Source organism: Syngnathus typhle, linkage group LG1, assembly GCF_033458585.1.
Source record: "Syngnathus typhle isolate RoL2023-S1 ecotype Sweden linkage group LG1, RoL_Styp_1.0, whole genome shotgun sequence".
NCBI classification, from domain to species: Eukaryota; Metazoa; Chordata; class Actinopteri; order Syngnathiformes; family Syngnathidae; genus Syngnathus; species Syngnathus typhle.
In genome coordinates, this window is record NC_083738.1 from 1,946,013 (window position 1) to 1,968,188 (window position 22,176).

Sequence of the window (22,176 nt, forward strand, 5' to 3'; positions counted from 1 at the left end):
CTCAATGAATAGCCCGATCTACTAGTACTGTGAAGATTCAGCAGTGAGTGTTTTTGTTTGGCCGTTTTGGCCATGAAGCCACAGACGAACCAATACACGACTCATATGGTTGTTTTTGATAATAAACAGTGACTAATAAAAAAAGATAGTCAGTGTATAAACTGTATATACATTTTTAATTTTCAGAACATTCTGAATTAAGTGCATATTTTCAATAAAATGATTTTGATGATTGAACTACTTGTGTACAAATAGTTGGATCACTGGGAACTTTCTCACTCACCATGTGTAAAAATTTTTTGTCATTTGACTATTTCTGAAAATGTTCTAAATTTTAGCCCCACTGTTACATCAAGTCAGAGTTTGATAATGTGTCTGCTGCATGCGCCACAAACATGGATATGCACACAGATTTACACCTACAGTGAAGTATTTCAGCGCCCTAGTAATGAGGTCCCACCACCATGATCGAAACTATTAGGGGTGTAACGATTCATCGATACTAGAGATGCACCGATCTGACTTTTTCAGTTCCGATACCGATACCGATGCCGTGGCTTTGCGTATCGGTCGATACCCGATACCGATCCGATATTATGGTTGACTTAACAAGCTACATAACTCTACATGTGGAACAGAAAAGACCAAAGGCAATGGCATCAGGCAGACTACACAGTTCTTTGCTCTAAATTAGGGGTGTCCAAACTAACGGTCCAGTTTTTATTGGCCCGCAGCAAATTCTGAAAACATAATTGAATATGGCCCGCACAAGAAGCTTGAGCTCAGCTTCTCAGTTTCCACACTAGATGGAGCCCGCCACACAAAGCGTTTGACGTCCCATTAACACCCCCCCGGAAGAGAAGCGAACACGCAGCGTTTGACATCCGATTAGCCTCCCCCCCCCCCCCCCCCCCATTCGGGAGAGAAGCGAACGCGCAGTCTTTGACGTCCCATTAGCAACCCGAAGAGAAGCGAAGGCGCAGGGTTTGACGTCCGCTTAGCAACCCGGGGAAGAGAAGCGAACGTTCGCTCCATGTTTGCGTTTGTTTAGAAAACTCTCGTGGCATGCGGCACACGTGCTGCTGGCGTATGACGTAGCCCGCGTCCCAATAGATTAAGGAAAGTATCGGCTCACAGATCGGCTGTATTTTCCGATACCCGATCCATCTATTTTGTTGATATCGGGGCCGATATCCGATCCAGATATCGGATCGGTGCATCTCTAATCGATACACATCGATTAATCGATATAATGCTCTACGATTTATTGGCATCGATGCTAAACGTAAACATCGATTTATATCGCCGTGTTTGACTTCGGACATTAGACGCGACTTTATTTTGAAATCCAGTTCATTGTTGCTTGCTTCCTCTTTCCGGGAGCAGTGCGCGGCGTTGTGTTGTGAGCAGAGCAGGCACGTGAAAGGGGAGTGGACAACTAGTACGGGGCTCCTGGGCTGGTGCTATGGCTAGTGTCCAAAAAGACGAGAAAATTTGCTCCCCTTTAGGCTTCAAGTCATTCGTTTGGAAGCACTTTGGATTCCAAAGAAAAGATGGCTCAACGGACAAGACACGTGCAGTTTGTAAATCCTGCCATGCGGTGATCAAATATTCAGGGACCACAAATCTCGCCGCACATTTAAAGAAAAAACACGACATCAAAGTTCAGTGTTAAAGTAAGCACTTTGTATACTACAATACTCTTGTAATTTTCCTAAATAAGGAGTTTGCAGTACCTTGTTGATTTTGCGTATGAATTGTTATAAATCAGGATATTGTTCTATATTTTTTATTTAAGAAAAAAAAATCGATCGTAGAGCACTATATCGTGATATATCGTGAATGAATCGCAGCAGGCTTTAAGATATCGGCAAATATCGTATCGTAGTTATTTGTATCGATATGATATCGTATCGTGACAAAACCCGCGATTTACACCCCTAGAAACTGTCCATGGTGTTTTTGGATCTGCAGTTGTACGCCTCTCTAACACTATAGTGCACATATGTCAGAGTCAAGGCCCGCGGGCCACATCCGGCCCGCGGGAAGGTTTTTTACGGCCCCTGGGATGATCTTGATTTATTATTAGAACCGGCCCGCAGACCGCAGCAAGCCGGCAGCCTGCAGATCTTTTACACGCACCAATACTACATTTCCCACAATGCAACGGTGACGCACCGAGCAGTAGGCTGCTTCATTTCAATATTTATTGGCACAGCAGTCGTCAGCATCACAGTAAAATTAACTTTCTGATACCCATCAAAAATGGCAAAACGGAAGGTGTACACTGAGAACCGGGGGTTTCAAACAAGGTGGGAGTCGGAGTATATGTTCACGGAGGTAGCTGGAAAACCTGTGTGTCTTTTGTGTGGAGAAAGTGTGGCGGTACTGAAAGAGTATAATCTGAGACGACATTATGAAACGAAACACGCGGACAAAAACAAGAATATGGACATGGAACAAAGGCTACAAAAGGAAGAGGAATTAAAACGAGAGTTTTTACTCAGTTCAAGTTTAAAAGTTAAAGTTTAATATTTGTTTTCACTGCATGTTACTTCTCCTTAAACAAAGTGTTGTTTTTGATTAATAGATTTTTGCACTTTATTCTTTTGTATTTCAATCCAATTATATTTTAAAAATATTTCAGTTGAGTGGATGATAGAAAATTGCTATTATTGTTTTTTTCTTTGAAGTAAATTTAGCCCACTTTTGCTAAAATAGAAAATATAGGCTACTGATGGTGCCTTGAATACCGGTTTCTTTCATTTAATGTTCATGTTATGGGGATTTTTATATAAAGGAAATTTGTCTTTTGTGTCTGTTGAAAATTAAAGATTACTGACAGAGCCATAAGAAAATATTGCTTTATTTATCTGATCATATTGGAATATATTTGTTAGGTTTTCAGTAGGTTCAATTAGGTTCACTAGACTATATGCGTCATTTAAAAATGTTTCAATGAACATTCGAACAGTCCGGCCCTCGGCTTGTAGCTAAATTTTTTATTTGGCCCTCCGTCCATTTGACTTTGACACCCCTGCTATAGTGGGAATGAAGACAGTAGAAAGTGCATGTGAGTATGAGATATCCATCCATCCATTATTTGAAACGCTTATTCTCACGAGGGTCATGGGCGTGCTGGAGTCTATCCCGGCTGACTTTAACCAGTAGGCATGATACACCCTGAACTGGTTACCAGCCAATTGCAAGGCACATACCGTAATTTTCGGACTATAAGTCGCTCCGGAGTATAAGTCGCACCAGCCATAAAATGCCCAAAAATGTGGAAAAAAAACCCATAGATAAGTCGCTCCGGAGTATAAGTCGCATTTTGGGGGGCAATCTATTCGCCAAAATCCAACACCAAGAACAGACATGAACGAGCAACTACAGGCTAAACCAGGGGTGGGCAAACTTTTTGACTCGCGGGCCGAACTGGGTTCTAAATTTGGACCGGAGGGCCGGACCAGGAGCAGATGGACGTAGGCGTTGTGTGAAGTCATATAAGCGACCTGTAAAGGTCATTGCATAAAAGATCTTGGCCTTTAGTAGGTAGTAAAGCATGGATATTCCAAACAAGTTTTTTGAAAACAAATGCATTTATTAACAGCATTAAAAAAAAATAATTCACTAAAAAACTGCTATCAGTGATTCTCATAGAATACGACACTGTTATTATGAATAACAATCTCCATCACTTCAATGCCTGCAGGTCAGATTAATGAAAGATGTTTATCTCATGAGATCACATCAAACGGCAAACATTCTGACCAAATATATCATCTTGAAGAATCGGTGAAAGCATACATCCAAATAAACTAATCAAAACAGCAACACGGTGAGGGGTATCTGAAAATCAGAGCAGAGTTTTAACTCGCAAACACCTGGTAACAGAGGTGAGGAAACGGGAAACACTTGCTTAAAGTAAGCCTTAAGAACTTTACAGGTTAAGATTAGTCGCAAATAGGTGGTGCATCAATGTCCTTGAGCATCCTGCATTGTTTGAAAATGAGAATGGTCGCTAGTTTCAATCCCTGCTATGTGTACAAATCATATTCAAAATGCATTTTTTTACAATAAACTTGAGAGCCTCCCGTTCATTTTCAGTGGGAACAGTGTTGTTGGTGTCCCTTTTTTGCTAGTGCGTCATAGTCTGGAGTAAAATTTGTTGTGGCAATTCTTAGGCGAGATCCGAGGTGTTGGTCCGTTTACCTTGATCTGTGACGGGTTGATGTTGATGTGGCTGAACGTCACGTCGCGTACGTCGAGCCAAATTGGCCACTCTTTTTTAAACACTCGGCACTCACTTCTTTTTTTCGGGCCACTCATTTTAATGGAAGGATTCCAGGGGAAGGTTTGTGGGTGGCTTTAGCGCAAAACTTCATCTGAAAGCTCAGCGCGCGAATTATAAGAATGCTGTCGTCAAAGCCCACGCTCTAAATTCGGGACTGATACGAATAGAGCGAGAGTGCGCCAAGTCCGTACTACTGAGTACGTACACGCACTTGTGAGTGTGCACCGAGCTTTCTGACACGGCTTCCGGTAGTAAATGCGCAGGCGAGCGCTTCGCCATCTACTGGGAAAACGCAGTCATTGCAGGCAAAATGACAAAAAAAAAAAAAGTTTAATAATACAATTTGTTCAGGGTTGGCGGGCCGGATTAAACGGTCCCGTGGGCCGGATGTGGCCCGCGGGCCGTAGTTTGCCCACCCCTGGGCTAAACGATACGGTATGCTAACGTGACAAACACAAACGAGTAGCTGAGAACGGGCCTGACGTAACATTCAGTTATTTAAAAAAACAATTGCATAAATAACACGTTTATAAAACCATCTGTGTCACTCCAATTCCTTAAATCTATCGATCATCCTTTGTCAACAATGCCGTGTGCCGCGCCGCAGTTCAAATTATTCCACAGGCCCATACAACGATATATAAACTACCGTTTTTTTCCGTGTATAGTGCGCCCCCATGTATAGTACGCACCCTAAGAATGGCATGCTGATGCTGGAAAAAAGCTTGTACCCATGTATAATACGCACCCAATTTTTATGAATTTTTTTAAAAAAAAAAATAAATTTTACAAATAACAAATAATAGAAATATTTTAATCCGTTCCCCCCCCCCAAAAAAACACCTCTTTTAAGCATTTTTTCATTTGCGCATTTTTGTCCGATCACGTAACCAGCGCACCGCCGAAGGCGCAACCGTAACGTGTTGCCGACCGCGCAACTGCACCACACTGGTCGCATTATTGTGAAATTTAGAAAATATTTTTTAAGTCCTGATGTACTTTCCAAAATTTAAGTGGACCTCAGTGCGCAGGGAGCTTAATTTGGTCCGATCGCGCAACCGCAGCGCGCCGGGCGCTCACTGTCGCATTGCTTTAAGAGCGTCTTTGTGTTTTAGGATGGCTTTACTGCTCCCACTTGCTTTCTTTGGAGGCATGATTAGGGGATTGTACAATCCTCAAAGTAACGAAAATACACATCACTGCTCAGAATCCAGCGGGGCTCCGTGGTTACTTGTCTACCGTCATTCATTGGGCAACAATATAGCTTTGGAAACACGTTTGTATGGCTCAGAGCACCACTTGCACCCTTCTTCTACAGAGGAGGTCCCTGCTTGACGGACGTGTCCTCCAGGTAGGGCAGAATAACGGGATAACTGTAGATGTGGCGGACAAAAATGTGGGCTGTCGCCACCCCACTAGCCTAGTTAGCATTAGCCCTAAGCAGTTTGATAACAGCAATGAGACTGTTAAGACCATTTCAATCCACCTTGGTCTACTGGTACTCGCACCCTACTCATAGGTGACTCCATAACACGCTTAAAACCTAAAATTACACTAAAAATCCAGCCACAGTAATGTTATTCCTGGAGCCGGAGCACCAAACATTTAAGCTAACCTTAGGGAGATGGCTCGCTACAAGTCTAACTGCGCTACCAACAACACTCGCTACTCAAATATAGTGATACACGCTGGCTCCAATGATATGAGGACAGCTCCCACACTGGCTCTGTCCTGTTTGACCTGTTGCCCTCGGGGAGGCGCTACAGGAACATCAGGACAAGGACAAACACATAAAAACTGCTTTTTTCCAAGAGCCATAAATAGTCTCAACTCAAACATGCAATAAGCCTGATCACTTTGGACAACATATTCTTCTACGTCCAATATATTTATACTTCAACCACCACAACTGTGCAGTTGTCACTTTTGCAAACTTGGTTTACATTGTATATACGTATATAGTTTGACGTTTAGCATATTTTTTCATACTTTATAGTTTTATTTTCCACTGTTGGGCAGCCCTAATCTCATTATACGATGTATAATGACAATAAAAGGCATTCTGATTCTGAGGAGGGACGCCCAAACTTCCCTCTCCCAGCTCATCCCGGGGGATCCCAAGGCAATTTCCAGTGCCAGACGAGAGACAGTCTCTCCAGCGCGTCGTGGATCGTCCCGGGGTCTCCTGCCGGTAGGACATGCCTGGAACACCTCCCCTAGGAGAAGTCCAGGAGGCATCCTGGGGAGATACCCGAGCCACCTCATCTGGCTCCTCTCAATGTAGAGGAGCAGCGGCTTGACTCCGTGCCCCTTACGATGACTGAGCTTCTCACCCCATCTCTTAGGGAGAACCAGGACACCCCGTGGAGGAAACTCATTTTGGCCGTTTGTATCCAGGATCTTGTTCTTTCGATCACGACCCATAGTTCATGACCATAGGTGAGCGTAGATCGACCGGTAAATCAAGAGCTTCGCCTTACGGCTCAGCTCTCTGTTCACCATGACGGACCATGACAGAGTCCGCATCACAGCAGACGCTGCACTGATCTGCCTGTCGATGTCACACTCCATCCTGCTCTTGCTTGTGAACAAGACCCCAAGATACATGAACTCCTCCACTTGGGGCAGGATCTCATCCCCGACCCGGAGAGGGCATTCCACCCTTTTCCAACTGAGGACCATGGTCTCAGATTTGGAGGTGCTGACTTTCATCCAGACCACTTCACAGCGGCTGCAAACCACTCCAGTGAGATATGGAGATCACGGCTTGAAGAAGCCAACAGCACCACATCGTCTGCAAAAAAGTAGAGATGCAATGCTGAGGTCACCAAACTAGCCACCTTCAATGCCTCGGTCGCGCCTAAAAATATTGTCCATAAAAGTTATGAACAGAATCGATGACAAAGGGCAGCCTTGACGGAGTCCAACCCTCACAGGAAACAAATCAGACTTACTGCTGGAAATGCAGACCAAACTCTGACATCGGTGATACAGGGACAGAACAGCCCTTATCAATGGGGATGGTACCCCGTACCCCCGAAGCACTCACTACAGAAGTCCCTGAGGAACACGGTCGAACACCTTCTCTCGGTCCACAAAACACATGTGGACTGGTTGAGCGAACTACCATGCACACTCGAGGATCCTGCCGAGGGTATAGAGCTTGTCCACTGTTCTAATGTTCCACGGCCAGGATGAAGGATGTGGTTACATGGCTCGTCTTGAATCAGAGACCGTCCTCTCCAGCACCCCTGAATAGACCTTACCAAGGAGGCTGAGGAGTGTTATTCCTCTGTGATTGGAACACACCCTCCGGTCCTTCTTAAAATGAGGCGGACCACCACTCCAGTCTGCCAATCCGGAGGCACGATTTCCATGCGATGTTGTAGAGGCTTGTCATTCAGAACTGCCGCACAACATTTACCCTCGTTCATCGGGGTGAACCCCAATGTGCTTAGCTGGGGGGCAATAAGTATGCCCACACTTGATTGGCGCCTCTCACCCTGGGCAACTCCACCCGTCTCAAGAGGACTGGTACCACAACCCAAGATGTGTGGGGAGGCAAGTCAAAACATTTCCGCCCCGTACACCAGCTCAGGCTCCGTTACTGCCAGAGAACTAGCTTCTGTAGCCGGGGGTCGGACCGCCAAGGCCTTAGGCCACCACCCAAGCTTTGGCCCCACCCATACGTGGTGATCCCATGGGAGGGGGACCCACGTTGCCTTTTCGGGCTCTGCCTGGCTGGGACCCATGAGTGAAGTCCCGGCCACCAGATGCTCACCTTCGAGCCCCAACTCCAGGCCTGGCTCCAGGGACCCGCATCCGGGCAAGTGAAAGAAAGTCCATTTTTATTTATCATCATAAGGGGTCTATGAGCTGTGCTTTGTCTGGCCCCTCACCTAGATTCAAGATTCAAGAGTTTTTATTCGCCATGTTAGAGCATGCCAAACAAGGAATCTGACTTCGGTTAAACACACCCTCTGTTCAACATTTAGGTGACTAACAACACTCAGGACATGTGGAAAATGGCAAAAACAGTGTAGACAAATCCAAAAAGGTGTGAAGAGCAGGATGTTATTGCACAGTAATGACTCTGAGACTCTATGAGTGGTGTGAGTTCATCAGAGCAACAGCCTGGGGGAAGAAGCTGTCTCTGTGTCTGCTGGTTTTGGCGTACCGAGCTCTATAACGCCGTCCGGAGGGGAGTAGTTCAAACAGACTGCAACCTGGGTGAGAAGGGTCTGTAGAGATGTTCCTTGCACGTTTCCTGGTCCTGGACAGGTACAAGTCTTGGATAGATGGGAGGTTGATTCCAATGATCTTTTCTGCAGTCCTGATTGTCCATTGCAGTCTGTGCTTGTCTTGTTTGGAGGCCGATCCAAACCAGACAGTGATGGAGGTGCAGAGGACAGACTGGATGATGGCAGTGTAGAAGGTCTTCAGAAGCTCTCGCGGCAGGTTGAACTTCTTGAGCTGTCTCAGGAAGTACAGCCTCTGCTGGGCCTTCTTCCGGACAGAGTCTATGTGGCCGGTCCATTTCAGGTCCCGAGAGATTATGGTTCCCAGGAACTTGAAGGTGTCTGTGGAGAGAATAGTATTACTGCGGATAGTGAGGGGTAAAAGTGGTGAAGGGTCTCGCCTGAAATCCACTGTCATCTCCACGGTCTTGAGCGGGTTCAGCTCCAGATGGTTTTGGCTACACCAGTGGACCAGCCGCTCCACCTCCTGTCTCAACGCAGTCTCATCACCGTCCTGGATCAGTCCGATGAGAGTGGTGTCGTCTGCATACTTCAGGAGCTTCACAGGAGAGTCACCTGAGGGGAAATCATTGGTGTAGAGAGAGAAGAGCAGTGGGGAGAGGACGCACCCCTGAGGGGCTCCAGTATTGGTGGTCCGGGTGTCAGATGTGATGCCCCCCAGCCTCACACGCTGTCTCCTGTTGGTCAGGAAGGTGGTGATCCACTGACAGGTGGAGGCAGGCACCGCAAGCTGGATGAGCTTCTGTTGGAGGATGTCAGGAGCGATGGTGTTGAACGCCGAGCTGAAGTCCACGTACAGGGTCCTGGCGTACGTTCCTGGGGTGTCCAGGTGGTGCAGTATGTAGTGCAGTCCCATGTTGACCGCATCATCCACTGACCTGTTTGCCCGGTAGGCAAACTGGAGGGGGTCAAGCAGGGGGCCCGTGACCTCCTTCAGGTGGTTCAGCACTAACCTCTTGAAAGATTTCATGACCACAGATGTCAGTGCGGTCTATAGTCATTCAAACCTGTGATGGCGGCCTTCTTGGCCACTGGAACGATGGTGGAGCTCTTGAAGCACGAGGGCACCTCACACAGCTCCAGAGAACGGTTGAAGATCCCCGTGCAAAGGTGGGCGCCAGCTGCTCAGCGCAGACTTTCAAGCAGGAAGGTGACACGCCGTCTGGGCCCGGTGCCTTCCTGGTCTTTTGTCTCCGGAACATCTGGTGCACTTCCTCCTCGCGGACCTGGAGTGCGGGCGCGGCCTCTGCAAGAGAGAGAGTGGGTGACAGCGATGATAGAGGTGTGGACAGAGCAGTTGTGGGGAGAGGAGTATGTAGATTGTGCTGCAGGAAATCCCGTTGTGTGGGAGGACCGACCAAACCTGCAGTAGAATTTGTTTAGCTGGTTAGCAAGCCCTGGGCTCTCCACAGGACGGGGGATTCGTTTCTTGTAGCCCGTGATGCTCTGCAGACCTTTCCACACTGTTGAGGGATCAGGATTGGCAGAGAGGTGTCTCTTCAGGTTCTCCCCGTAACACCTCCTGGTTTTCCTGACCTCTCGGTTCAGTGTGTTTCTGGTCTGCCTGAACAGGTCGCGGTCGCCGCTCCTGTAGGCCTCCTCCTTGACTTTGCGCAGCCTCCTGAGGTTCGGTGTAAACCAAGGTTTGTCGTTGTTGTACTTGCAGAAGGTCTTAGTCTGCACACACAGATCCTCACAAAAACTGATGTATGATGTGACAGTGTCAGTGAGTTCATGCAAGTCTGAACTTGTAGCTTCGAAAGCTCCCAATCGGTGCAGTCAAAGCAGGCTTGGAGGTCCTGCCTTGACTCCACTGTCCACTTCTTCACAGTCCTCACCACAGGCTTAGAAGTTTTTAGTTTCTGCCTGTAGGCCGGGATCAGATGCACTAGACAGTGGCCCGAGAGTCCTGAAGCTGCACGAGCCGCAGAGTGGTATGCATCCTTGATCACGGTGTAGCAGTGGTCCAGAGTCTGTGCCCCTCTGGTGGGACACGTTACGTGCTGTCTGTATCTGGGGAGTTCATGTGCGAGGTTCGCCCTGTTAAGATCACCCAGAACAATGATTAGTGAGTTTGGTAGAAGTTTCTCCATGTCTGTTACCTGGTCAGCCAGCATCTGCATGGCTTCACTCGCATGTGCGTGTGGTGGGATGTAAACAGCCGCCATGACGATCGAGGAGAACTCCCGTGGTGAATAGAACGGCCGGCAGTTTATGAAAAGTGTTTCTGGGAGAGGGCTGCAAAACTCTTTCAACACCGTGACATCAGTACACCAACGTTCATTAATGTAGAAACAGAGACCACCTCCCTTTGATTTTCCGGAGAGCTCTGCGCTGCGATCTGCTCGCGTTAGCCTGAACCTGGCTAGCTCCACGGCGTGGTGGGGGGTTTGTTCGCTGAGCCACGTTTCCACAAAGCACAGCGCGGCGGATCTGCTGAAGTCCGTGTTCCTTGAAGTGAGGAGCAGCAGTTCGTCCATCTTGTTTGCCAGGGAGCGGACATTTCGGCAGATGAATTGACGGTAGGGCAGAACGGAACCCTCTCTGCCTCAGCCTTACGAGTGCTCCGGCTCGTTTTCCCCGTCGCCGTCGTCGTGCTAGCTTGTACAGCACCGCCGCTCCGACTAGAATCTCCGACAAACAGTCTGAATCGGAGAGAACAGGAGAGGAAATACCAGAAGAAGACTGTCCGATGTTTAACAGCGCTTCTCTGGTAAAAGTGATCCGGGATGGACAGCAGAGGACACAGAAAACACACAAAATAAGACAAATAAACAGAGAGCGACTCACCGTGGCTTCCATCCGCGGCGCCATCATATGACGTCTAGGACCCTTTTGACATGGGTGACCCTGCCAGGGGCATAAAGCCACAGACAACTTCACTCCTAGGATCATTAGGACACTCAAACCACTCCACCACGATATAATGGGGCAAAAGATATCGCCAAATTTTTAAAAACACATTAAGAACATTACTAGAACTGCCTTTTTCTTTCTCCGCAAAATTGCTAAGATTCTTTCCATTCTTTCAAAACATATATTATACATGCGTTACGTCGCACCTCGATTATTGTAATGTATTTTCTGGTCTTCCTATGTCTACTATTAAAAATTTACAGTTAGTAAAAAATTCTGCAGTTAGACTGCTCACAAGCATGTGAAAGTTTTCATTTTGCATTTCCGGTTCATCGCAAGAACTGATCAGTGAGGGAACTAGTCCTCACTTTCTCGCTCGCAAACGAGTCAATGAGTGAACTGCCTTCCCGTGCATCAACTGATCAATCAGTGAACATATTGCGTCTCCTGGCACGAACTATCGGAGGCTTCGTAGCCGTTTGTCTACCGTCGATCATCGGACAGGAAGTATGGCTGCGGATCAAGAGGTTTGTACGGGTTCGTGCACCAACTGCACCCTTCTCTTAGAGAGGTTGTTCCTGCTAGAGAGACGTGTCTGCCAGCTAGAGCAGAATAGTGCGATAACAGTAGATGTTATGCGATAACACAGACGCGGACTGTAGTCAGCCCGCTAGCCCAGTTAGCATTAGCCCCAAGCAGCTTGCTAATCGTGATGAGGCAGGTAAGATGCATAGCCGTCCAAAGTCATCTCGGCCCTGGCACCTTGGTCATAGGTGACTCCATTACCCGGAATATCACGCTTAAAAATCCAGCCACGGTAATGTGTATTCCTGGGGGCAGAGCACCTGACATAGAAGCTAATCTTAGGGAGCTGACTCGCAATAGGCCTAGTCAACAGCGTAGTTCCAACAACAATAGCTACTCGGACATAGTGATACACGTCGGCGCCAATGATGTTAGGATGAGGCAATCAGAGATAACAAAAAAGAACATAGCGAGGACTTGTGAACTCGCCAGAAAGATGAGTCGGCATCGAGTATTTGTCTCTGGCCCCCTGCCTGGGAGAGCCACTGATGAGAAATTTGGTAGATTAGTCTCCCTTAATCGATGGATGGCTGGGTTCTGTAAAAAGCAGGGACTGTATTTTATAGATAACTGGTCCTCCTTCTGGGGTCGCCCGACCTGCTGAGGAAGGACGGCCTTCATCCTAACCGTGAAGGCGCCTTCACTCTTTCTGGGAATATAGATTACTGTTTGAGCCACTCATGACAGGTCACTTTAGAGCAGGCTGGGGCACAGGTGACTAGGCCACCTGTTAGGATGGGTTTGGAGTCTGTTAAACTTAAGTTAACTAGCGCTAGGCTAGACTTCCAGCATGCACATTGCTCCTTGTGTAGACGAGAGCGTCACAGTTTTAATAGTGCTACAGTACACGTGAACACACTTTCTACTGCGGTAGTAGACAAATCCAATTACGCCACGCCGACTGGTATCGCTGATGAAACGGTGCCTGTTTCAGATAATATTACATGTGTACCAAATATCTACTATCAAATTCCTACGGTCGTATCGCCCCACCGCGCTAATAAACATTTGAGAAGTGATGTCAGGCCTAGAGAACACAATCTTACTCGCATTTCGTTTAAAAATCCTTCGATTCATACGAACCCTGATCGACCGATTACACTTAAACTCGGTTTTATGAAGATTAGATCGCTTCATACGAAAGCAGTTCTCGTTAATGACTTCATCACGGAACATAATCTAAACGCTTTTGGTCTTTGCGAGACCTGGTTAAAACCTAATAAACTGCTGCCGCTTAATGAGGCCTCGCCTCCAAATTTTGTGAGCTCATTGTCATGATTCGTCCCCGGTCACGTCCATGTTGTCATTGTTTTGTCTGTATGTCCGTGGATCATGTCAGTGTGCTTCTCTCATGTCTTGCCCCCAGTTTTGCTAGGTTGCCATGGTTTCTGTTCGTGTTGCACCACCCTTCCTGTGTCACCTCAATCAATGTAACCGCGTTTACCTGCCTCGTGTTTTGTGTTTTGTATTTAAGTCCTGTCTGCCCCTCGCTCACCGTCGGATCATTGCTTGTCGGTTGTTTTCAGGTCCTGTTGTTTTCTTGTCTCACGTCCTGGTCAGTCAGTCTAGTTATAGTTGTGTTAACGTCATGTCTTTTGTTTCACGTTTTTTTCAGTCAGTCTTGTATTGCCAGTGAGTTAGGTTAGTGTACCAAGTATGTATTTTGAGTTCTTCCAATAAACCCTGGTCCAAGCTGCACATGGTCGCCCTGCTCCATTTCCTCATCCGAAACCTGACACTCGCATGTGGCGGGTCCTAGAAAAAAGTGTGGGGATGTCGCCCTCATCTCAAATTCCGAACTTAGATTCAGGCCTCGTTCGATTAACGTATTCAAAACATTTGAAGTTCTCACTGTACGATCCACCGCTTTACCGTCATTCTATCTTGCTATTATTTACCATCCACCCGATGCTTACTCTGGCTTCCTGGATGCATTTTCAGAATTCGTGGCTGATCTAGTGACAAATGCGGATAATATAATAATCATGGGCAATTTCAATATCCACATGAATTTACCGTCAGAGCCACTTACAACGGCATTTCAGACTTTAACTGATACGTTTGGTTTTACGCAAGCCGTACAGGCAGCAACGCATAAGAATGGAAATACCTTAGATGTGGTATTATTCCGAGGACTGGCAACCTCAAATATAACAGTACTGCCATACACTACTGTTTTGTCTGATCATTACTTAATGAAATTTGAAGTTTTAGTTCTTTGTCAAAGATATGAGAGCAATCAGAATTATAGCAGCCGTATAATTAACTCCATGACTGCTATCTGAGTTACTGTCGCCGGCAACTGCTATATTTCCCGCATATATCGGCTCTATTGATAATCTTACAAATGAATTAAATGCGACATTTTTAAATGCCATCGACTCTGTGGCGTTGTAACGTCTGCAAACCCGCCGTAGATTGCCGTAGATCAGGGGTCCCCAAACTTCTTCCAATGAGGGCCGCATAACTTTTCCCGTCTCTGATGGGGGGCCGGGGTCAGTTTCTAACAAAAAAAGTGTGACAATCACAGGTGTCCCTAAAAGTAATCATTTAGTGTTTTCCAGAAAACATGCTGACACTCCAGCGCACCACACATATCCAAATATTAATAACCCTTTCTGAGATCAAATAGCCCTCTCTGGGTTCTTCACAGAATAAAATAACGTGGAAAATATATAGGCCAATACCACTATTTATGAACTCGATAAAGAATCAAATAACCCTCAGTGGGTTCTTAACAGAAAGAAAGTTATGCTGTGCCGTGCACAATCCTAGGTAAAAGTTCAACTTCGCTTGAGACCTCATTCTTCCATCTCCCGGCTCATGCGTCCTATTAAACCCCGAGACGGGCCCATCATACTTGGGGCCCCGTCAGTTGTGACGCTAGCAACCTTTGCCCAGTCCAGATCCAACTGTTGCATGGTTTTACATACTTTGTCGAAAATATCCTCCCCAGTCGTAGTGCCTTTCAAGCTTTGTAGCTCGCACATCTCAAAGTTTGCGGTAACTCCACGAATAAAAATAAGAAGCTCCGCGGTGTCAAGTCAACTTTATTTGTATAGCCCTAAATCACAAGCAGTCTCAAAGGGCTTCACATAGACAAACAATTGACAATTATTCTCAAAGCATCCCCTGATCTTAATCTCCCAAAAGGGCAAGGAAAAACTAAAAAAAAACCCTACCAGGGGAAAAATGAGAAACCTTGAGAAGGGACCACAGATGGAAGGATCCCCCTTTCAGGATCCCCCTTTCAGGATCCCCCTTTCAGAACTTTAATGTCGGCGCAGGTTGTATTCCTTGAATACCGCCACCATCTCTTGACAGACGAGACAAGCAGTCTTTGAATTGAACAAAAAAAAAAAAAAAGTGTGTCCACTGCAAGTTAAATACCCTGCATTCGGAATCAATTTTTCTCTCACCCAACCTTTTTGCCATTATTCCGTTCTTTCACATTCTATGACTGGGTTATGAGTGGCCATACGGGTAAAAACGTGCTGGAGCAAAGTGAGGTCGTAGTAGCATTTTTTCTCCGTCTCTGGTATTGTTTAGTATTTTTTTTCCCGTCTCTGGTATTGTTCAGGGTAGGGGTGTAAATCGCGGGTTTTGTCACGATACGATATCATATATAGGCAAAGAAACGCGATACGATATTTGCCGATATGTGATTCATTCACGATACATCGCGATATAGTGCTCTTCGATCGACATTTTTTTTTTTTTAATAAAAAATATAGAACAATATCCTGATTTATAACAATTCATATGTAAAATCAACAAGGTACTGCAAACTCTTTATTTAGGAAATTACAAGAGTATTGTAGTATACAAAGTGCTTATTTTAACACTGAACTTTGATGTCGTGTTTTTTCTTTAAATGTGCGGCGAGATTTGTGCTCCCTGAATATTTGATCACCGCATGGCAGGATTTACAAACTGCACGTGTCTTGCCCGTTGAGCCATCTTTTCTTTGGAATCCAAAGTGCTTCCAAACGACTGACTTGAAGCCTAAAGGGGAGCAAATTTCCTCGTCTTTCTGGACACTAGCCATAGCACCAGCCCAGGAGCCGCAAACTAGTTGTCGACTCCCCTTTCACGCGCCTGCTCTGCTCACAACACAACACGCCGCTCACTGCTCCCGGAAAGTGGAAGCAAGCAACAATGAACTGGATTTCAAAATAAAGTCGCGTCTAATGTCCGAGGTCAAACACGGCGATATAAATCAATGTTTACGTTTAGCATCGATGCCAATAAATCGTAGAGCATTATATCGATTAATCGATGTGTATCGATGAATCGTTACACCCCTAGTTCAGGGGGTCTGGTATTGTTTAGCATTTTTTTCCGTCTCTGGTATTGTTCGGGGGCCGGGTCTAATGCGGAGGGGGGACGTATACGGCCCGCGGGCCGTAGTTTGGGGACCACTGCCATAGATAGACTCCGTGGTTCACAGATGAAACACGCACGCTTAAGCAATTATGTAGAAAGCACGAGCGCAAATGGCGTTTAACCAAACTTGAGGTTTTCCCTCAGGCATGGCGTGACAGCCTCCTGAAATATAAAGATGCTCTTATCTTAGCAAAAACTCGTTATTTTTCGCAAGTCATTAATCTCAATAAAAACAATCCTGAATACCTATTTGATACAGTGGCAAAGCTAACACTACGCCAGCCGACCCTCGATAGCTCCTTCCACTCAGCTGACGAGTTCATGAAATTTTTCACTCGAAAGATCGAATCCATTAGGGATGAGATCAAGATGACCATTCCAATCGCTCAGTCGAGACCGCCGATTACCAGCGCTGACGATCATGATACCACCTGATATGTCGGGGCCGGTGTCCGGCACTTATTGGATTGGAAGAGACAGGAACCTGGCCGATTGGAGAGCATGACGTTGAACCTCCCGAAGAACAGGGACCATCGGCCTTGACAGGGGTTCAACCTCGTGGCGTTCTTCAGATGTTCCAGATTGTGGTGGTCCGTCCAAACTAGAAGGGGAGTCGTGGCACCCTTGAGCCACTGCTTCCACTCCTCCACGGCAAGCTTCACTGCAAGAATCTCCCGAATTACTGTCCTGAATTACGGACTTTTTATTGCTCCAATCGCATTTTCACGCTACGCTGAGCACGTTTTCTAATTGTCTACCTCCCTTCACTGCAGTTAGGTTGGCATCGTAAAAAATGCTCTTGGGGACTTCAGAGTGCAGAGTTGACCAAGGTAGTGGATGAAGAGATGAACACCTGCAACGTTTGGTTTAGGTGTTACACCAACTTCCACTTTTTACTGCGCCACTGCTGCGGTTAAGTTGGCATAGTAAAAAGTACTCTTGGGGACTTCAGAATGCAGAGTTAACCAAGGCACATGAAGAAATAACCACCTGCATCGTTTGGTTTAGGTGTTACACAAATTTTTACTTTTTATTGCTCCAATCGCATTTTCACGCTGCGTTTTCTGATTTGTCCATCTTCCTCCACCGCAGTTATGAGGTTGGCATAGTAAAGATGCTCTTGGGGTTTTCAGAGTGCCAAGATGACCAAAGCACATGAAGAAATGACCACCTGCAACGTTTGGTTTAGTTCAGGGGTGTCCAAACTTTTGCAAAGCGGGCCAGATTTGGTTAGATGAAAATGTATAGGGGCCGACCATTTGCACCGGCATTCCTCGAACGAGTACCATTGTAAATGAACTTGTAAATATGTAACTACACTGCTCAAAAAAATTAAAGGAACATTTTTTTATCGGGGTATGGCATGAATTCAATTACCGTAATTTTTGATATGTAAATGTGTAATACCCACCCTAAAAATGGCATGTCGATGCTGGAAAAAAGCCTGTACCCATGTATAATACGCACCCAAATTCTGACTCCTACTTAAGTCCGTAAACGTAAAATTATTTCAGAAAAAAGATCATCTTTGGGAACAACGGGATGTTATTCTGCCGGTCAGTATCACTGCGCATGCGCTAGCAAACTCGATAGCGAAGAAATGTTTCGGATTTGTGTAGGGTACATTGTGACAGCAAACGAGCAGGTGATCGAGCAAGCGTCTGATACAAGAGCATTGTGTTCGTATGGAGCGTGTTTGAAGTGAACAGCAGAGAAGAAAGCGCATCTGTGATGGCGGCCTCCGTATGATATCCGGATTAAAAAAAAAAAAAATTGGGTTTTTTTTTTGTACCCATGTATAATGCGCACCCCAGATTTTAGGACAATAAATTAGTTAAATTTTGCCCATTATACATGGAAAAAAACTGTACTTGTCTGAGTTGAAAACGAGTTACTTGTCAGTTTGTTTTGTAGCTTTTACTGTATATAATATGAGGTGTTCATACATTTATTTGGGGTGACAGTCATAACGGCCCTCCGAAAAAAGTTATGACTACACTGCGGCCCACGAAAAAATGAGTTTGACACCCCTGGTATAAGGGATAGCCTTCTCAAAGCATAGTCATCGTAATTTATTCAATCTGTTGTTTTTCTAACATTTAATTATTGATCAATAACGTATCTTAAATGATGCTTTTCCTCCTTTGAAGCGACTATGTACTTCAAACCCAAACGCCACCATTTTATAGAGAAAGAAAAATTTGTTGAATCTATTTGTTTCCGACCAGCTCAGTGACCTAGTGGTAGAGTATTCGCCCTGAGACTGGAAGGTTGTGGGTTCAAACCCCGGCCGGGTCATACCAAAGACTATAAAATGGGAACAATTTTTTTTTTTTGACACGTTAGCTATATAAAGAGCGAGAGTTCAGCTCTCTTCCTAAATGCGTATTACAGGTAATATTTTATTTCACAACACTTTGCCTTGTTCCTTTCTTCTCTGCTGTTCACTTCAAACACGCTCCATACGAACACAATGCTCTCGTATCAGACGCTTGCTCGATCACCTGCTCGTTTGCTGTCACAATGTACCCTACACAAATCCTAAACATTTCTTCGCTATCGAGTTTGCTAGCGCATGCACAGTGATACTGACCGGCAGAATAACAACCGGTTGTTCCCAAAGATGATCTTTTTTCTGAAATAATTTTACGTTTACGGACTTAAGTAACCCGGTAAGTAATACCAAAGACTATAAAAATGGGACCCATTGCCTCCCTGCTTGGCACTCAGCATTAAGGGTTGGAATTGGGGGGTTAGATCACCAAATGATTCCCGAGCGCGGCGCCGCTGCTGCTCACTGCTCCCCTCTCCCCCAGGGGATGGATCAAAATCACACGGGGATGGGTTAAATGCAGAGGACAAATTTCACCACACCCAGATGTGTGTGTGCCGTTCATTGGGACTATAACCTTAACTTGACATAATACTCCTGCAATCATCTTAAATTTGTTCAATTTATCCCTTCCCTTGTTTATCCTGCAAATGAATCACGTGAATAATGTGTTATTCAAACTTTAAAGTTCATAAGCTATCCACCTGTTCCCAATTTGTTTTTAGTCTGTATGTTATTGTTCCAATTTTTTACATTTAATACTCTCCCACCTATTTGATCCTATCTTGTAAAGGTCTACAATTTATTATAAGCTATTTTAAAACTCTCCACACTTGTTACCAGGCTTTGGCTCCATTTCACAATGTTGTCTCCCATTCACTTCATTTCTGCCGAGCTGCTTCTTCTTCTCCGTCTAGCATGTTGAAGACTTAAAAACCATCAAATCTGAAAACACTTAAAATCTCACAATTCCCCCCTTTGTTTTTTTTTTGTTTCTTGTTTTCCCCCTCCCCTTTTGACACATTCTAAAAAATCTGTCACTATAGTTAAAAAGTAAAGATAACAATGTCCATGGTAACATACCCATCGCCAGTTGGACTTCGGTGTACCTCCAGATGCCATCCTGGCCTGGAATCACCAATTCCCAGTCCCTGAAACTCGACTGGCAGCATCTCACATGGCTGTATAAACAAAAGCCATCACTCTCCTGGAGCTGTGCATGCAGCTCTCCGCACAATAAACATCCATAATACCAAAAAATAAAAATAAAATTCATATTGATAAACAAAAAATAATCCACACACGGACACATGTCAAACATATGAAATTGAAAACTGGAGCCTGCCGAGCCGGCCTGAAAACGATCACATTTACAAACTCATTATGAAAAGTAAGGGGTTACCGTCATTTTCCATGCATAATGCACAAAATTTAACTAATTTATTGTCCTAAAATCTGGTGTGCGCATTATGCATGGGTACAACAATTTTTGAAGAAACTCTCCTTCAAAATAAAACTTGAAATCACCTTTCTTCTTGTTTGTTGTCAATCGCGCATCGCATTCAGCCATCCTGCCCAACACACTTAGTCAGTAAAATTCATAATTGACGACACATCCTTTTATGCGATGGTGCAACCCTTGATGGTGTGTTATTGTCAAATAATGTTTGTTTTTTAATCTCCATCGCAGACCGGATATCATACGGAGGCCGCCATGACAGTGTGCGCAGAACGGATGCGCAAGACACGTCAATCGCGCATCGCATTCAGCCATCCTACCCAACACACTTAGTCAGTAAAATTCATAATTGACGAGACATCGTTTGATGCGATGATGTAATCCTTGATAGTGTGTTATTGTCAAATATTGTTTGTTTTTTAAATCTCCATCGCAGACCGGATATCATACACCATGACAGTATACGCAGAACGGATGCGCAAGACACGTCAGAGTCAGCTTTATTGTCAATTCCTTCATGCCAAGACACACAAATAAATCGAAATTACGTTTCCCCTATCCCACGGTGACAAGACACAGTACACGATAAACATACAAGTAAAACAACGCAAAATAAAAACAAGAAGGCACAAACAATGAATAAGGAATAATAAGTGATGAATAAATAATAAATAAACAAATAACACAGTAAATAAGAGGAGCAAAACGGAGCAAGAGTGCACAGCAGACAGTCAGAACAAAGCGCAAAAGTACAGGACGCTACGCAGAAGAGGGGAGAGAGTTCAGGACCCTAACAGCCTGAAGATCACAAACTCCGCCAGTGGCGAGCAATGCTTGCATACCACTACAGAGTCCCGGCACCATTCGTCATGGATGTAGACGCACATTCCACCTCCTTGCGATGTTCCCGCTCGTACAATGGCCCGGTCCGCCCGATAGCACGCTAGGCGCTCCAGATGCACAGCAGAGTCCGGAATGTGACGGTCAACCAAGTCCCAGTGAACTCGAGCACACAGCAGTTACGCACTGTCCGGTTCGTAGATCTCAGCAAGCGAAAGCAAGCCATGTTGATGTCCAGCGACCGAACATTTGCCAGAAGAATGGAAGGCACGCCAGCCTGGCCCAAACGCCCCAGCTCTCGCCCCTCTTCAGCCTCCTCGCACACCGCTCCCGACGCTTTCCCAACCGGGGGAGGAATAGCAGCGAGTCCGGCGACGCTTCAGGACGGAGCAGACCGAGCGCCTTTAATGTCCCCGCTTCAAAGTCCAGAATGCCACTAAACTCACTTTCGCCGATGTCGAGCAGAACCAGCCCGCTGTACTTGTAGCACAACCCAGTACGACGAGACGAACACACAAAACTGTCGGACAAACCCACATTAAACGACAAAACCAAACACCGTTCGGGACAGAGAGAGGCCACTGCGTGTGCACGCGCCGCCATCTTACTTCCGCCAGCTATATATAGAGCGAGAGTTCAGTTCTCTACCTATTAGTTTCAATTCACAGTTTAATTAACAGTTTCAATCAGCAAATAACGAAATGCGTATTACAGGTAATATTTTATTTCACAACACTTTGCCTTGTTCCTTTCTTCTATGCTCTTCACTTCAAACACGCTCCATACGAACACAATGCTCTTGTATCAGACCCTTGCTCGATCACCTGCTCGTTTGCTGTCACAATGTACCCTACACAAATACGAAACATTTCTTCGCTATCGAGTTTGCTAGCGCATGCGCAGTGATACTGACCGGCAGAATAACATCCGGTTGTTCCCAAAGATTATCTTTTTTCTGAAATAATTTTACGTTAACGGACTTAAGTAAGAGTCAAAATTTGGGGCCGTATTATACATGGGTACAGGCTTTTTTCCAGCATCGACATGCCATTTTTAGGGTGCGTATTATGCATGGGGGCGTATTATACATGGAAAATTACGGTAAAAACTGGTCTAATATTTAAAAATAAAATATTATTAAAAGTGAAGACAATTTGCAATTCGA

At 45.5% G+C, this 22,176-nt stretch overlaps 1 protein-coding gene across 27 annotated transcripts in view; it reads right to left on the bottom strand.

Moving 5' to 3' along the window:
• Positions 1 to 8,198: 8,198 nt before the first annotated feature.
• uvssa (UV-stimulated scaffold protein A) overlaps positions 8,199 to 22,176 on the bottom strand; it is a 230,011-nt gene continuing 216,033 nt past the window's right edge. For 10 of the 27 annotated variants that reach the window (XR_009715176.1, XR_009715170.1, XR_009715171.1 and 7 more), the window contains 4 exons: positions 11,113 to 11,403; positions 10,656 to 11,033; positions 9,221 to 10,566; positions 8,199 to 9,108 (listed from right to left, as the gene is read on the bottom strand). Coding sequence is in view for 9 of the 27 variants with exons in the window: in XM_061285255.1 (XP_061141239.1) it covers positions 10,576 to 10,593; positions 10,656 to 11,033; positions 11,113 to 11,403 (687 nt within the window). In the remaining 18 variants the exon portion in view is untranslated. Of the gene's footprint in view, positions 9,109 to 9,220; positions 10,594 to 10,655; positions 11,034 to 11,057; positions 11,404 to 19,655; positions 19,894 to 22,176 lie in introns of those variants that run through there. The other 17 variants (XR_009715162.1, XR_009715158.1, XR_009715159.1 and 14 more) reach the window with 17 other exon arrangements.